The 17,653-nt window shown below is 49.2% G+C and overlaps 1 protein-coding gene across 1 annotated transcript; it reads right to left on the bottom strand.

Moving 5' to 3' along the window:
- Positions 1 to 14,847: 14,847 nt before the first annotated feature.
- Positions 14,848 to 17,612, bottom strand: SDF2L1 (stromal cell derived factor 2 like 1). The gene is made up of 3 exons (XM_026037463.1): positions 17,504 to 17,612; positions 16,722 to 16,918; positions 14,848 to 15,827 (listed from the first exon to the last, which is right to left on the bottom strand). Exons 1-3 carry the CDS (start codon positions 17,610 to 17,612, stop codon positions 15,549 to 15,551), a joined length of 585 nt encoding a protein of 194 aa, XP_025893248.1. The 3' UTR covers positions 14,848 to 15,548.
- Positions 17,613 to 17,653: the final 41 nt, after the last annotated feature.

Raw genomic sequence — 17,653 nt, 5'->3', positions numbered from 1 at the left:
AGAGAGAGAATTAAAAAGGCAACACTTTCCAGTTTTAAAACAATGATAAAAATATCCAATAGAATGGAAAGCTCTAAATCAAGTCCCAGCCTACAGCTGTTTCCAAAGTGTTTGCGCTGACCTTTGGTAATAGTGTCAATTCCTTTGCAGAAAATATATTGTAGACTATATAATGTATTTAATTGCAAGATGGCTTTTAAATGGTCTCCTTTCCTCAGGCTAGCGAAATGGCTGTGGCCAGGGAAAYGGGGCTGGACTGAAGGGTTGTTGCTTTTGTGGGGTTGCAACCGAGCTGGAAATTTTAAAAAACCCCACGCGCCTGAAGTGGCACCTTTAACCACAAGGGAAAACAAACAAACAGGCAGCAGGGAAGGGGAAATGGCTCTGGGGAGACCCGCTCCATCCCAGCGGGAGCAGGAGGCCCCCGAGCCTCGGAGAATCCCTACAGCTCCCTACAGCTCCCTACTTTATTTAGCCGTGAGCTTCATAGTAGCAACACCTCAGTCTATCCGTCTGCTAACATCAGGGCAGAGAGAGGCTTAAGAAATACTGCAATGACTCCTCTCCATTTAAAGTTTCCCCCACACTAGCGCAAAAAAAAAATATATATATATATACACACACACACACCCCCTTCCTTTATTGAGCAACATTTAAAGCATTATTTCCATACTAGTCCCGGTGTCATTTCCATTTAGTTTCTATAACTGCGATTAAAGGCGAGAGAGGTTTCTAAACATATCTTAGAGATGCTGAGCCTCCTGGAGTATAAATAGCATGCATTTCATAATCTCGTGTTTAAACGTTTATTTTAAAATAACCCCATATACATTCCAGAGAAGCCTCCCTGCTATAGGACATAGAGTGACCCAGGCTTTGCGTATTGTTTGCAAACTGGGAGCAAGACATTGGAGGTTGCTTCAGTCTTTTATTTTTCTGCCTTTTTAAAAAATGAGGAGGAAGGTGGTGGGGAGCGCTATGGCAAAGCACCRCTCCAGGGTGCAGGGCGGCTGCTCGGAGCATTGGAGATGAGGGCATTCTTGAGACACATCTAGGTACTCAGCACAGATCCAGAAACATAAAGACAAAATAACCCAATTGCCTTTGCTTGGACCTTAACTCACGTCTGACTTTTCTAATGGCATCCCTTGCTCTCTCCTGCCAATTGTAACTTCTGCAACTCCTGAAAACCCAAGTTGTGTGGGAATTGCCAAGCTGTGCTCCCCCCCCATCGCAGACTCGCTAGCAGCATTGCTCGGGGTGGGAATTCTTTCAACTGTAACCTCAGCCAACGGTTTGTCTGTTGGGCCATTTGAGAGGCTAAATTGCAYGTGTTAAGCGTAAGTCTTGTTTGAGATAACAGCAAGGCTGAGGTATGGAAAAGACATGGGAAATATAAACAAAATAGAGACCAAACAGTAATAGATGTAAAGGTAAGGTTGAGCCTAATCCTGCTTAAAATAATAAAACAAATAACGTCTCAGTCCAACCAGGTGTCTTAGATAGCAGGGATTGCTGAGAAGCAAAGTGGCAGGGTGAAGTCGGACCTTTTGCCAAGGTAACAAAAATACCAAAGTTTGATAAAGCTAATTGAGCYGCACACAGCAATCTCTGTGAACATTGCCTTTTAATTAGCATAAGCAAAGGCTAATGGAAATAAGTAACGCCAGAGGGTAGGGTGGGGGCAAGAGGATTCCCATTTGTTCCTAGGGGCATCTCAAGTAAAGGGGATAGAGTTGGGACAAACTGGAAATTTTGTTTTATCAGTCCAATAGAAAACTRGACAATTAATGGGCCTTCCCCCTATTCCCTTTTCTTTGCCATGTCCTTGGTTTTTCAGCTGCTTTGGGCAAGCCAGGCAACATCAAAGGGGCTGCAGGGCTGCCTCACACCAGCATGCCAAACACCAGGGATCTCTAATGGCAAAGACCAGATCAATGTGGTATGCATAAATTAGCCAGGAATCCATGAATTAGGGGATTGTCTCTCCATTGCGCTCTTATTGAATCCACTGGAAAGCAGGCTGAGCAAAAAGGAGCTTAAAGTGTCAAAATCATGAACTGGTTTGGGGATGGCCTGGGAATGAAGCATCCTTCCCCTTCACCCCAGGCTCCCAAGTGCTCCTAAGGTGACAGATGCAGCAGGACAGGTTTAAAGAGGAAATATCTGTGTGGCCAAGTGGCCCTGAAGCTGGAGGCATCCTGGGCCTCCCCGAGGTTCTCTCCTGGCCCCCTTGGTGCGTTCAGCACTGACCAGCCCTACTGGAAAATGCCTCAGCCTCAGACAGAGGAGGGGATGGGGATGGGGAAGAGAAGAATTAAAAAAGCAAACCTCGCAGGGGCAGAACACACGCGTCTGCGAACGCTGTTTAATCTGCGTGCGTTAATGCGAAGTCAGTGCTGGAGAGYCAGCCCTGGAGATCTTGTTTCGCTTTCTAATTTTTGGTGTGTACTTAATCCCGTGATTTCCAATGAAGGGAGGGATATTTTAAACACTGGGCTCTCCAAGCAGGACAGCCCTAGAAAGGAAGTTCTCGGAGGCCTTGACGCCTTTTCCTAAGAGGTTCAGAATACAGCTATCCGCTAATCAAATAAATAGCACTTCCCAGCCCCTAGCAGCTAATTGACCGAGTTTATTAATAAAGGAGAGAGCAATGCGAGGAGTGGGAACAGAGCTCTGGAAACCTGGATAAAATCCACATTGCCATTTCAACACGTCCGGAGGGAAGGGAGAGAGGCCAYGCGGAGGTTCTGTGGGGTCAGAGGCTGCTCCGTCCCCGTGCCCCGACCCGCCGGGGCGCCCCTGCTGCTGCACTGCACAGGGCACTGCGCCGCTTGCTAACTTTTTACCCCTTCCCCATTTGCAGGAATGAAGCGCCCTTCCAGCCACCTGCCTCAAGACACATAATCCAGCTTCCTAACCTTAAGGATGAGACCCTATCAATATTGCCTCTGCTTTTGTGATCGGGGTAGTAGTGCAATATTGCTTATAGGGTCTTTTCTTTGGAGGGTATTCTTCATGGAGAGAAGAAAGCCACAGCAGGAAAAAAAAAAATAATAATAATACTGTGTGCCCATCGAGTTAAGGGAGAAGTTGTGAAATGTGAAGCATTGTTAGATAGGCAAGTAATTGCTCAGAGATGTTATTTGTGACAAGTAATCGTGCTATTGTGGTGACTCAGGTTGTGAGTAATGGGCATATTTTTGATGTTATCACCCAGGCTTCAGAACGGCCTTGTGCTTAAAAAGCACAAGCAGCGACTGAAACTGGAGAAACCCATCACGTCTCCATTTTAAAATAGTATCAGCCTGGAGATGTTTGAAGGGTGCCTCTTTTACATAATGATGTAAACACCTGTCAAGGGATGGGAGGAGATGCATATAGCCAYGCTTGCTCCTTCCATGCCTCATCCAGCCTGAAAACTGCTGCTAAGTAGAGTGGTGCTCAAAGAGGCCACATCTCCAGCCCCCCAAATCCTCCTGGGAACAAAGCCGGGGCCCCACCAGGCTCTGCGTGGCAGTCGGGGTGTGCGGGGCAGATGCGGCTGCCAGGGCAAGAGGCTCCTCTCGCCGTGTGAGCTCTCAGCTGGGGGCTCACAGCRGCCGGGCAGCCCAGTGGGTGGCCCTGCCTTCCATTTCAGGTGGYCCCCTCAGTCCCTTTTCGGGACCCTGGAGGCCCAGGGAAAGGGAGCGGATTCAGCACGGAGTTTTGGCAGGACCAGGCGCTGCCTGCGCCTCCCCGATGGCTGCCCATGCCCTCCCGGTGACCGTCCCGCGTGGCCCGGGGCAGTGCTGGGACAAAGGCAGGAAGGACACGGGGCCTCGGCAGCGGGAGCACCGCGCGGGCTGCCCCTCTTTCCCTGTTGCACTACTGTCACCCATGCAGCAAGCAGTGCAATAATGAAAGGGCGTCAGTGCGCCGGGGAGCAGCGGACGAGCCGGCCTCGAGGGTGGCAGCGGGCAGGGACACGCCAAGTCCCGCAGCACCCCCTGGGAGCCACCTTAATGGGGAGGGGGGGTGAGGGGGGGGCCGGCGCATGGCTTTGATTGTGCAACTTTCTTTGTTCGAGCTGCAGCAGCCAGAGCAGGCGCGGGAGCGGGGCAAGGTGAGTGGCTCCGCGCAGCGCCCCGTGGCCCGGAGCAGGAGCGAGCCTCTTTGCTGTACCCAGCGGCACTGATTAAATAAAGAGACTTCCCAAGTCCCTGTCCTGCCTTTTCTTCCTGGGAAGGGTGGTGGTGGKGGGGGATGTTCTTGCAGGTTTCCAGTCCCTTCTGCTTCCCCTCCCAGCTGTGGGATACTGATAAAAATCCACTTGGCTGGTATAYTGAGCGTCTGTCCCTTGTGAGGAGAGGCTGGAAACGCTCAGAGGGAAATGTGTGTCCCGATTCACTGCGGAGCCCGTGAAACCAGCTCGGGGCTCGCCTGGTGCTRGACACGGGAAGGGGCGCGGAGGGGATGGAGCAGCGCTCCGCRTGGAGTGGCTGCCCTGGGGAGGCCAGGAAACAGCTGCTTCGCTGCTAGAGGCCGTGCCGGGATGGACACTGCTATGGAAGGGGGCTGGGGAGGGGGCACTTCCTTCAACCAAGGACCTTTCTCCTCCGGCTGTTGGAACCCGCACGTCTGCCTGGCCCCGATTCTGCTCCGTCGYGACTTTTGCAGAGGAAGGGGAGCGCAGAAAGCAGCCTGGCTGCAGGAGAGGGATGCAACCTCACCCCAATGAAAAGCCTTTTCCAGCCTAAGCCCCATGAAAAGGCTTTTCCACTCTCCTTTTCCCATTTCCCTAGGACTCTTCTCCCACATGCGGGTGCAGATCCAAAAGCCGCGTCCTTCCCTGCAGCCTCTCCCTGGGATAAGTCGGCCCCCTGCCCGGCTTCACCTTGGGGCTCCGCGCACAAAATGGCTGCGGCAGCCTGTGGGTGGGCACGGAGCGCTCAGGAAGCCGCCTCTCTCTTTCCCACCCTGCCTGCCCAGGAAGCCCTTCTGCTTTTATTTTCTGTGGCATTTTGCTCTTGCATAGCTCTGTGCAAATCCAAGGGGGTCTCCTATGTGTGAGCTATGCATGGAATGGGAGCCAGGGAGGGAAATGGCCAGTTTGCATGAGAAGGGGACCTGTCGGGCCCCAGTGTTTATTTTTTTGCTGACCTTCTGGGGATATGGTCAGTGAGAGCTGTGACAGCTGCTGGAAGCGGCAGGGGCTTTGAAGATTGTGAAGGTTGTGACCTCGAGGCCCCTTTCCTCTCTCTGTCCCAGGAGCTGCTGAGTCAATCAGGGAAAAGAGGAGGTGAAATGGGGGCTGCTCTTTAGCCATTTTTCAATCGGTGAATGAAACAGGAAAGGACAAATGCAGGAAGAAAAAAAGAGCGATTACTTCCACTTTGGTGGGTCGCTGAGAAGGAGGAATCTCTCTTTGGCGAAAGATTATAACAATAATGGGAGCCCCGGCGCTCCTAAGATCCAGCACCTTGAATAAAGGGCTTGACTGAGCAAGGAGCTGATGCCAGATCAATAACAGCCTATTGGGGGCAAGTCCTCAAGCGGCTCCCGGTGCCGTGCGAGAGCAACCCCGCTTCTCTGCACGCTCCCAGCCCTGGCTGCGGGAACCTGGCACCCGGATGGTTCCCCAATGGATCCCTGATGGTTCCCGGATCTCGCCCTGACATCGGGGCTTGCTGAGCTCAGCTGAGCCTGGGACTGAGGTGGCACACGCAGGAATACAGCACCCAGGCCTATGATGTGGCCGTACTTCCAAAGGGCTGGTGCCCGCTCGGCAGCCCATGGGAGGGCTCACGCACACCCGAGCCCGGCCTAAGCCCGGCAAGTGGCTTTAAGTCTTTCTTCCTTTCTGGATAACATGATCCTATGGATCTTTCCTTTCAGAATGGTAATCAGAACAGCAAACAGAGCGCCTGGCTTCCGTTGACCAACACACAGCAGAGCCGGGGAAGGCAAACAGCAGGCTTTTCAGTTAGTTTGCACAGGGGGCACTTAAATACTGCATTGGTTACATAATACCATTTGGGGGTTGGGGGTTTACACATTCTTCTACTAAATATATCGGTGAGATTTGTTTTAAAGTGATCAACATAAATCCAACCACAGCTTTAAGAGGAAAACTCCTGTGATTAGACCTAATACCACCAGGTAGCTCGCAGTGTATTTACTGAAAGCCAATGTAGATTTTTCCCCCCTAGGGCTGCCCTGACACSGCTGCACTTCCTTGGGCCGCGGACGGGGCGGCTCTTTCTCTATTCAGGCCACTGGAGAGGGTCACTTCCCCGTGGGAAGCTGATTTTTAGGGCTGCATCCTGCCTCTGCTCCACATCCAGTCCTCAGGCTTCATCCCACAGAGAGCAAGGGCAGGATATGGTCAGATAGTTACAACAAACTAGGTGCTAAGCAAGCAGATAAGGTGTTAAAAAGATATCCTAGAGCCTTCCTAGGAGCARGAGATTAGAAAGAAGCATTCACAGTTAGCACCTCCCGAAAAGCCCATTCACATGGGGTACCTGAACTTACCTTTCCTTCCTGAGAAGCTTTCCAGGGAGCATCCTGTTCCTATCCAAAGGGAGTAGCAAGTGGCCGAGCTGCTCCACTGCCCACTCTTTTAGCTGGAGTCCAGCTCCATCCATACACAGCTGCTGAGCCTCCAGCTAAACTCTTCCTGGGAATGCTAAACCCTTCCTGGGAACAYGAGCTTGCCCAGGAGGAGCTGGATCTAGCAGCCCTGTGTCCCTGTGAGCATCGTCCCTCTGCTCACATGCCAACTGCTGAGGGCCGATGCTCACAGCATCGCAGGTTTAAAACCATGCCCTTCAGCAGATCTGCGCAGCAATCCCATGGACAGAGATATCTGCCAGCAGAACCGAGTGGGTGGCAAATGGACAAGCCGGAATTGTCCTCCTGGTGCTGCCCAGGATGGGCATTCAGCACCAGGGCCCTGCTTGTTACAAGCCCTCCTTGTTCCCATGAGGCGGCCAAGCCGTTGCCTTGCAAACCCCTAAGGACTTGTAACCCTCCCCAAGACACACACAGAGTCAGCAAGTGACAACGACACGTTCTGCACGCTGCCAGCTTCAACAGACCATTTTGCATGGGGTGTAATAAACCTGGCACGTTAAGGTGTTGCCCTGCTACCACTTTACAACAACACACGGACTCTCTCAAACGCTGAGCCGCTGAGAGGCGACACCTTTCCCAGGAGCTGCTACATCTTTGCCAGCAGTTCACCCAATTAAAAGCGAAGGGGAGTTCTGCTTGGTACAAAAGCCCCATGGCATAGTGCTAGAAGACAATTTCCATCTTGTTCCTCCACTGTGAATCCCCATCATATTTTAGAAGTGTCAGCAATCTGGTTTTATACAGCCCACCAGCAGAAAATGCAGTCGCTTAGTTCCTTTGTACTGGGGTTACCTTTGAAAAATAATTTTGAGGTGGGTTAAAAGTCAAACAAAAGGGAAGCTCTGCTCTAGGAGAAGCGGAGAATGAAAGATTTCCAGTCCTGAAGGAAAGGAGTATCTCTCAACAGGCATGGGGAGGCAGGGAAGACAGCTTGGATGCGCGAACTGCTGGAGACGTTGAGCACCAGCAAAGAGGAGGGTTCCTCGGGGCCAGCAGCCAAACGCCAGCGACTCATTTGTGCCATTCCCATGGCTTGCCAAGTGAGCAAGGGCATTTTCAGCATTCCCTAGCGGAATTGCTGGCCAAATTCTCTGCTGAATTCTTACCAGAATCAGTCCCTTCTCCCCCCTTCTTTTCTTCTTTACACTCCCAACAGCCCTACCAAAAYGAGAATGCTTAAGGGAAAATACAAATAAATAAAAGTGTGTTCAAACCGTGAGGGTGAGGTCAGTCAGTGCTGTTTTCAACCTTGGGCTTGGGGCCACCACCTCAAGCAGGGCACTCCAGGAGCAGGGCTGAGGCCACAGGGCTGCCACCCTCCCCAKGCACAGGGAGCCGCCGGGTTTGGGGGCGGCTGGAGGTGCCGCTGGGGCTGCGTGCTCCTGCCGGGCACTGGAGGGGAGGGAAGGAGGGAGGGAGGCTCTGTGCAGGTCCCTGGCCCCATGCAGCACCACTAGCGGCAGCGCCAGCTGCTCCCGAGCGAGACCGACCTCCGCAAACCGATTGCATGGGGATTTCGGAGGGTCTCCCGGCTCGTGGCTCTTGAAAGGACCCTGCTGACAGCCAGCCCAGCCGCGTTGTTCACACAGCTCTGGCCAAAGGGAAGGCGGCCAAGCCCCGAGGCGCTACCCCTGAGGATGCCGGGGAGGAAGGTGTGTTTGGAGCCAGCTTTCCCTGGGCCACACTGGGAGCATGGCATGAAAGAGATCAGGTCTGTTGGCCCTGGCACAGGGAAGGCTCAAGGCAGGGCAAAGGGGACATGGAGCCAAGCCACTTTGGAATAAACTCCTCAAAACACTGTGATTAACTCCCGGGCATATAACAAAATAAATGGGGAAAAAGGCGACAAGCAGGACAGGCTATTTTGTTCAGCAAATATTGCTCAGGCTGCTCACTCAAACATTTCCAATTACTTCTGCCTAAGACACTCCCGACATCCAAGCACATCTTTCCCTGGCTCTTGTGAATTGAACTTTAAGCCCACACATGCAGCACACCCGGGCAGAGCAGACTCAGGACACGCGGTGCTGCTGCCACTGTCACACCCAGGGAGGGGGCCCCCAGGAGCGAGGGGTGTCGGGCTCCCCCAGCTCTCGCCACATGCCAGGGCTCACCTTGCAGCACGATCACCCTTGGGCACTGGGCTGCTGAAAGCACCGTGCAGGCAGGGGCTAGTGCAGAGCAGGGCACCCTGGCACCCCCAGGGCCACCACAGGCTCCTGCAGGGTCAGAGCCTGTCCCACCAAGGTTCCCCCTGCTGATCCCTGTTGCCTCACGGCAGCGATGTGCCTTGTCTGCAGCAATGACGTTCCTCTGTGCAGGGGTTTCGCAGCCTGCAGTGTCTCTGCCCAGCAGGTCCCCATGAGAGAGCGGGGGAACTGGCGCAGAGGCACCGCTTGCCCTGGAGGGCTCTGTGGACTGAGGTGTGAGGGATGTAGTAAGAAACATCTCGGGAGAGTTTCCATCCCTCTCTCTACAGGACATGTCCCTTCTGCTCTAGCTGGGACTTTCAAACTTCACAATTATTCCTCTCCTCTTGGGTTAGGAAGAAGGATGCCCTCTCCCAGCTGGGAATTGAGCCCCCAAGGAAACATCACCAGCCCAGCAAGTCCCACAACTCTCATCTCCTGTCCAGTAGCAGCCCTTCTGCCCTTGGAAGTCTGTGCTTAGCCTCATGAAGCAGCTTTTTGAATTGTCCTCATGAAGTACTTTTACACCCAGGCTTTAAGCCTGCTGGTGGCAAATCACCACTGGGGATTTTAAATAAGATTTTGGCCAGTCTCTCACTGTAAACAGCTTCTGTCCCATCAGGGAGAACAGCAGGATGGAAGGGGGCAGACAAAGGTTTTAACATCTACCTAAAGTTAACTAGAAACTTCAACATTTCTAAGCTTTCCTGAAAGACACCCGCACCACCGCACTTCGGAATTGCTGAGCCAAGTGAGCACAAGGTTGATGGATGTGTTTTGCCATACAGCTTTTTAGAAAATTGCCACCAGCCTAACAGTAACCCTGTCCACGCGCTCACCTAGTGAAGGGGGAGTCAATACATTCAAGCATAGTTTCTGCAGGAAAGATTGTCCCTCAGTGCTGCCTTGGCAGAAGCCTGGCATTCTGCACTGTGCCGGTTAAACAGCGCAAGAGCCTTTTTTTTGGCACTATAGCCAAAAACACACACACACACCACAGTCCCTGTTGCTGGCAAAATCAGAGATATTCTCATTTCAAAGAAGGGGGGAAGATGCAGGTGGGCTAGACTGCTGATAAACCCATTTTGTCACCCCACTGTCTTTCTCATTGACAGAGGTTTCCCTGCCAGTGGTAGGGAGGGAACTGCTGGGGCTGCCTTGGGACCCTTTCTGGGTCGCATCCCCCACGATGCTAAAGTCGCGTCCATCTGGACAGGACACGAACAGCTCTCACAAGCCTCGCAGCTGCCACTCTGCAGCGTGCAGAAGGTCTCAGCCAGACCCTGTCCCTGAGGACATCCTAGGACCGAGGGGGCTGTGGTGCCCTGCAGTGCCTGCGTGGAGGATCCCTGACCCGGCTGCCAGATGAGCGCTGCCCCGTTGCTGCATCTCTCCGGTGCGCAGAGGCACCACTCTCCCAGACTGTTCAGTTCAGCTTTTCTGTCCGCAGCCTTCCGAGGTCTTGAGCTACCGGGCTTTAAACTCGCGATCTGGACGGGGGCACTAGGCGGGGGCGGCGGTTCAGCACTGCAGAGCGGAGGGAGCCGCTGTACCAGGGCGGGCGCACCGAGGCGGCAGGACGGGTCGGTGTCGGCGGAGCCGGCGGGCAGCATCGCGCTGCCTACGGCCGCGGCTGCCGCGCAAACTGCTCCCCGGGATCGCGGGGGGCTGCGGGGAAGCCGAGGCCGCGCTGCCCGGCAGAGCTGCGGGAAAAACCCGCCTGCGGCCGGAGCGGCGGCGCCAGCCCCGCCGGTGACAGCGGCTCGGGAGGAGCGGGCAGCTCCGTGACGGGACGACACGGGCAGGAGGCGAGGAAACGCGGGGGGCTGCGCCGGGACCAGGCTGCGCTCCCGGCAACTGCACCCGCGAAGGGCACCGCATCTGTCACCACCTGGAAAGGACTCGTCCGAGGGCGACGTTTCGCGTTGAGACCGCGGACAGAGCATCCTTTACCCTCCACCTCCCCCTGCTGAAGCGGCTTCTAGTTTTTTATACAGGTAGTTGCCTTAAACATTTACTTTAAGCCTAGAGACWCCAGTTCGGGAAGCGCTTTACAGATGTTGTAGTAAGACAACGAAACGCCCAGGGCAGCGCTTTACAGCCCGCGCTAACGCCTTTTACACAACGGCGGGGACAGAGCGCGAGGAGCGCCCCGAAGGGGCGGCAAGCGCCGGGCAGGGGCTGCCCCGAGAGCCGCGGGACACCGCGCTCCGCTCCGCAGCACGGCGGGGCAGCAGCGCGCACTAGCGGCCGCGGCACCGCGCGCCGAGGCGGGGAGCGGGAGCCGCGAGCCCGTCCTCTCCTCGGCAGCCCCCAAGGGCCGCTGGCCTGGCCCCCAGAGGCTCTTAGGCAGAGGGTCCACAGGGCCCTCTCCTAGGCGCGATGAAAGGGTGAATGGGAGGCAGGGGCCGAGCACCAGGGGGCTGCAGGGACTTGCAAGGCGAGGGAGCAGGGGCTGAAGTTGGGCAGGTCCCTCTTTTCAACCCTGGGCATGGCAGAGAAGGTCCCACAGCCCTAGATGTTGTCATAGCTGGCTTTGGGGTGCACTAGATGTAGCCCTGCTATTTCACTTCTCCTATGCACTTCTCCTAACCTGTGCCCTCACACACAAGTCTCGTGCAAATGCATAAACGAGCACTGCAAGCACCAAGGTAAGAGCAAGTCAAAATGTGACAATCATCTGGGTGTACAAACCTACACTTGCACATTTGATATATGACAGAAACCTTGAAACCTCACATATATTCTGATTATTTGTGTCCCAGGACTGCTTGGTTCCCCTTGAGACATTATACAGCTTCTAACACCTCCTTATTCCATCATTTAACAGCCTAACAAAGGAGTATCATTTCCCCAAAAGAGCAGGAAAAAGCAGATCCCTCCCATAACAGTCCAGAACACGAGAGCAGGCAGGGAAGGGCTGTGCTGGGAACTCTGTGTGCTGGACAGGGTCCACAGCTGGACTGTAGCAAGATACATTTGAGTAGAAAAGTGCAAAAACAGAGCGGCACAGGTGGGAATTCCGAAGACAAGAGGAAGAGAGGAATCACAGTACTCTACATTCCTCAAACTCCCACTGGATCTTAATCAGCTTCCCAGGTACCAGCAGGGAACTTCACTGAAAAGTCGGCAAAATTATCAGTAAAGGAGCAGACACCTAGTAGGAGTTTACTGCTGGAAAATAAAATACTTTTAAGGTTTGGCTTCCACCTAACACCGCTATCAAACCTCGTATGTCTATGGTGGCAACCACTGAAGGAGGAGACTGAAAATGGAGAGAATTTGGCAGAATGAACATGGTTGGAAGTATTGTCGAGGAAACACTGTTGTTTCAGGGTTAGAGTGATAGTGTCATTCCCTCTTGGCTTGTTCGGTGTTTAAATATATGTTTGTTCATAACTTCTTGATAATATTCCTATTAGTATTTTCAAACATAAAAGTTGCTTTATCTTTGGCTTCACCCTTCAGAGCTACCCAGCAAATGTTTGTATGTTTATCATCTTACAAGGAAAAGGAGGTATACATAAAAATACAGAAAATAAAAAAGAATGCTTACATTCCCACACTTCCCCCAAAAAACTAACACATCTATGGGATTTTTTACATGATTTTACATGAAAACTGTCAAATGCTTTTTCTATATATACACACATGTAATTCAGGATAGAGATCAAACTAAGTGAATTTCCTTCAGTAATTATTTCTGTTGAGAACTATGATAAAGATCCTTATTATTATTTTATCCCAAAGCCCTTCTAGTTTAATAAAGAATATGCAACATAGATGCATCTTCTGAGTTTTTACAGCAGCACAGTGATCAAGAAAATTGAGAAGCATGTCAATTGTTTGAACAAGTTACTTTCTACCTACCATCAGTAGACAAAATACTTAATTTTGATTTAGCCTTAAAGCGCATAGAGAATTCTGAGTAGTACTTACAAAACATAGTTTACTCCCTTAAAACAATAGATACAAGAGAGCATTGCTGGAAGCATTTCACATATACAGCCCATCTCCTTTTGTCAGAAAAAGAAAGTCCACAGAAAACAACAGGATCCAGCAATACAAATTCATTTCTTTTATAAACTCAATTAGATCTCCAGTCCTCAGCTGTGGGGGTCAGACTGAGAAGGTGTTTTGCAAGTGGCCAAAGAAAACAAGAACACCTGAGAGAGGGTCTAAAGTCTCAGTATTTCAACTTAAATCATAATAGGAGACACAAAGCAGTTATCAATACAGTTTTGGTAAATAAAAGTTACATAGAAAGGAAACAACATTATCACTTGCACAAGACATCCGTTTTCACAGCAATAAGCCCTTGCMTTAACTCACAGCCTTTGTAGCCTGCATTTAGCACCGTAAAAGGAGCAATTTTTCTTTTTTAGCACTATAGCAGCCCTTTCCTGACCAAGATGTATTAGTTCAAGTACATCTTATTTATAAATGAGTCCTTCAGCAGTTTCATAGCAGTAAGAAGTGTAAAAAATATTGTGACATAGAAGCAACTGAAAGATTGAGCTGAAGTGATTTGATTTCAGAAACAAAAGTTAAGGGAAATCATGTTCACAGGTATCTCATTTAAGTTTTTAAATTAGACTTAAAGCTTAAACACTAACAGCTTAAACAAGCAGTTGTTGTTGCTTTCTCTCAGCTCTCAGTTTATCTCAAGTCCAGAAAGTAGAAAGAGGAAGGTCCAATAAGATTCCACTTCAGCAAAGTTAGCAAAACTGACAAACACCACAGCCAGGAATAGAAAACTAGAGACAACTTCTGGGCRGAGGTAGCACCTGGCAAGCACACTGAGACGAACCACCAAGCTCTGCCTCTTCTYCATTAGCTCAGAATCCCACTGGTGCAAAAAACACTAAGCCAACATGGTTTAGGTATGAAAGTATTTAGCCCTTAGCAATACAAATCACATGGCCAAATGTTATTTCTTCCTCCTGCCAAACACTAACACTCCTTTTGTGGTTACACATATACCAACTCCAAARGAAAACCTTTTCTTTTTAAACAGAGGAAATTAAAAGGTAGCTTGCTAAACAGAAGAAAAACATTGCATTTATCTTTTATGTTTGCAACATCAATAGCAATTTGTCAGGAATATCAATTAAGTCAAAACATTCATTGCATGAAAAGGCTTCTAGTACAATAAAATATAATTCACTTAGTCTCCAAAACAATCCTTTAAAACCATCATTCAACAATTAAAGAGAAAGAAAAAAAAATCTTACCTTTTTCTTGAAGGACAACAACCGGGTACTGCAAAACAACTGTTGCAGATACTYCTTGTTCCACAGGCTGTGAAGAGTTTTTGCTAATTTCAGACCCTAAAGTAAAAACTTAAACTAATCCATGCAAYGGAACTACACAAGAGGTCAGAGCATGAAGCACGTGTCAGCAGGTACATTTGTGAAACTTAAACMCTTCTTACACCTCCTCAGTATATACAGCTCCCTCAGACTAACACTGTAGCACGTGAAAGCAGCTGCAAATTAGGTACCTGCTCCTTTACCTGATTGACTAATTAAGACCATAATCAGTAAAGCATTTATTCATGGAGGTAACACCTGCTTTTCTAATTCTTCACTCTCATTTGCTGAGTTTTTCCCTTTAGAGCAAATATACGTTTTATATTATTTTGAATCTTAACCAGCATTATTTAACAAACACTTTCAAGAGTTAATTTTTTGTTCCTGTTTTTACAGAGGGAGAGGAGCACAGAAATTCAGATAAGYTGTTCAATGAAACACATTTCTTGTTATCACTGCAGAACATACCACGCCATCAGAAATCCAGGACTTTACCATTCTCCAAGATTACTTCTTTTTCTAGACCCAAAAAATCCCACCCACATGGGTAAATATCCAATTATTTATTCATCTAGATTCTCCTACTGATCTTGCAAAGTGGCATGCAAGTACAAGATAAGCCAGATTCAACTGTTCCTTCAGACCACATGGAAGTTTGTTTAATTAATATCCAGATTTTATAAACAGTATCTTTCTAGCCCAGTTGTTAGAGCAAGACAGCCTCACTACTGGATAATTAGCAGAAATGCCATGGTATAAATGCAAGAATCTGAACTTCTTGGTGAAAATGAGGTTAAAAGAATGTGAAAACAAAGTTCTTACTCCAACATACATATTTGTAACTCTCCAATATAGTACACATTGAAACTCATTAAAAAAAAAGACACTGGAAGTGATTTTCAAATGACCATAAATGCTTTTCAGGAAGGCCGAACCACCACCTCAAAATCATTCAAAAGACACCATACTTGAGGAAAAAAAACCTCCTTTCTAGGTTTACTCCATCTCTTCATTAATATTGCTCTCTAAGAAGCAATGTAAGTTTTCCAATATTTAATTATAACAGAAAGAAATACAAAATACAAGTTTTTATTGTACTTGGGACTACAGAAATCCATTACTTCAATTTTTCCGTTTCCTTTGAATTTGAGAGAAAGTGACAAGTAAAACAAATTACAGTGAAAACTAACAGACATGTGAACTATTTTCAACAAGTAAAGTCAAAATTCAGGGAGGATTTTGCCAACTTTCAGGGTCTAATCCTGGCAGATGCCATTCCTCACAGAAGTGCTGCATTCCTAGAACAAACTAATGCCCTTCAGTAATACAGAAAGTCAGTCACTTAGGCAAGGCAGGACTTAAAAGAGACCAAGGATTCGCATCTCCCAACACTGGAGTAAACAGAAGCATTTTGGATCCTCTGACCAATTCAGAGCTCATCATGTTTTGCAGGGTCCATACTGGGTTTGATGAAAACTCCTTCCATGGCTTTCCAGTAGTTGTGGTGATTAGCAGTAGTCATGCCATGAACTTCCCGTTGGCCTCTAATTGGGTGCCCATATTGTTCCCCAGTTATTGAAAGGAACACATCAGTCCCCACGTGTTTGAAGCGCACAGCATCATCCCGCTCCCAGTGTGTCCCACTGCACTGTACAATCCATATATCCAGGTCATCTCCTTCACCATCATCACCAAAGGCACTTACTTCCTGTTAGAGACACAAAGTTCCTCAAGTGAAAATGTAAGGAAATAACCTCCGGTGCACACACAAAAATGTCAATCAAAGTCATCAGAAAGTTTAAAGACAAAGAGRGAGAAGAAACATAAAGTGTCCTCATACTGCTTCTTACGTAGCTGTCAAACCCAGAGGCAAGTAATTTAATCTCCTTACCACCCGAAAAAAAGCCCCAAACCCCATTACAATTGCATTACAATTAAATAAAAGAGAGCCTATGAGCAAGGAGATCAGAACAATCCTTCAGAGAAAAAAAAAATCAAAACAAAGCTAACGTTGATRCAACTTGAACTCTTCGCACCACACAAAATATTTAACTGTATACAGGTTATTTTATAGCACAACCAACATCATGCTTTTCATTGCAATAGTTTCTCAACAGAATGTGTGATTACTTAAAAGTAATCATATTCCTTTTTTACCTAATATATTGAGCTTTCAATCAAGTTATCAACTTTTTTTTTGCTATCTTCCTTCAAACACAGTTCAACTACATCAAGTTATCAACTTTTTTTTTGCTATCTTCCTTCAAACACAGTTCAACTACACCTAAAAAGAAAGTCCCATTAAAGCAAATGAATTTCTGCTAAAACAAAAATCAGAGATCAGATTTCATTATGCACACAAAAAAGCAAAAAAAAAAAAAAAAAAAGAAAAAAATAACCAACAAAAAACAAACAAGCAAACAAAAAAACCCCATCAACCTTAAAAACACTATTCCAAAATGTACTCAAGATATAAGCATAGACTACTGGTTTTGGCAGTTGATACCCAAGCCCGACTCTCCAAAATCATGAAAACCTGTGCAGAGGTATTGTTAATATCACGGACAATTTCTACAAAAGCGTAACATTGGGAATAACTCACTTGGTTATTGGAGAGCGGTGATGGGAAGTGATGCGTGTGCAGGTTCTTCCCCGTGCTAACGTGCGTGAGCCGTATCGCTTGCCCACATTTCACCGGTGCTCCTCGCTGGCAGCTGCCATCGCTCTTCCCACGAATCCGCCAGTAGCTGTTGGCATCATCTGAAGCTTCAACTCCTGTCACTGACTGCTGCCCACTTCCTGTTTCAAAAGGATTAAATACCGGGAGGATTAACCCACTTTTGCAAGCACAAAAATTTCTGAAAAAAAAACTATTAAAAAAAAAAAAAAAGAGTATTTCAGTCTCTATAGATTTGTTCTATATCTCTAATRTAAAGATCTCTAGTATAGGTCTCTCATTCTGTATCTTTATTTGTGCTGCAAAGTAATAAACAAATTGAACAGAGAAGGGGAAGAGAAAAACGTTGATGTACGAGTATCCAAAGAAATCTGCCTTTATGTTCTCACACCTTCGTGATCAGAGGCGCCTGGGGGAATGCGGGTACCCAAGGACCTCAGAACAGAGCGAGTGCTGGGCGATGCCAACTGTCAAAGTCGCCGTGCACGCAGCGGTTGTTCCCCCCACGAAGCACTATTGGGAACAAGGCGCTCGGAGGCCTCTCTCCTGCCAGAGCAGGGCGCGAAGGGGCTGCCGAGGCCCAGCCACCCGCCCGGAGCGGGGGGCCCCGCGGGCAGGGGGGCAGAGTGCGCTGGGGCTCCGCTTGGCGGCCTCATCCCGGCCTCTATGCTCCTCTCTCCACTCCTTCCTCCCAGCCTGACAGTTACCCAGGGCACCCCCAGCCCGGCCCGGCTGCCGCTGGCCCCACACCAGCGACATGGAGAACTCGGGGGTCCCCCCGCCATTTCGCAGCCTCCTGCTCCCCCTCCCCGCCATTTCGCGGCCCCCCACTCACCACCCGCCCCCCGCCATTTCGC

This window comes from Nothoprocta perdicaria, unplaced genomic scaffold (assembly GCF_003342845.1).
Source record: "Nothoprocta perdicaria isolate Ctin4 unplaced genomic scaffold, notPer1 scaffold_2, whole genome shotgun sequence".
Taxonomy (NCBI): domain Eukaryota; kingdom Metazoa; phylum Chordata; class Aves; order Tinamiformes; family Tinamidae; genus Nothoprocta; species Nothoprocta perdicaria.
The sequence above is the reverse complement of the archived record's forward strand: the minus strand, read 5'-3'. Positions and strand labels throughout refer to the sequence as shown.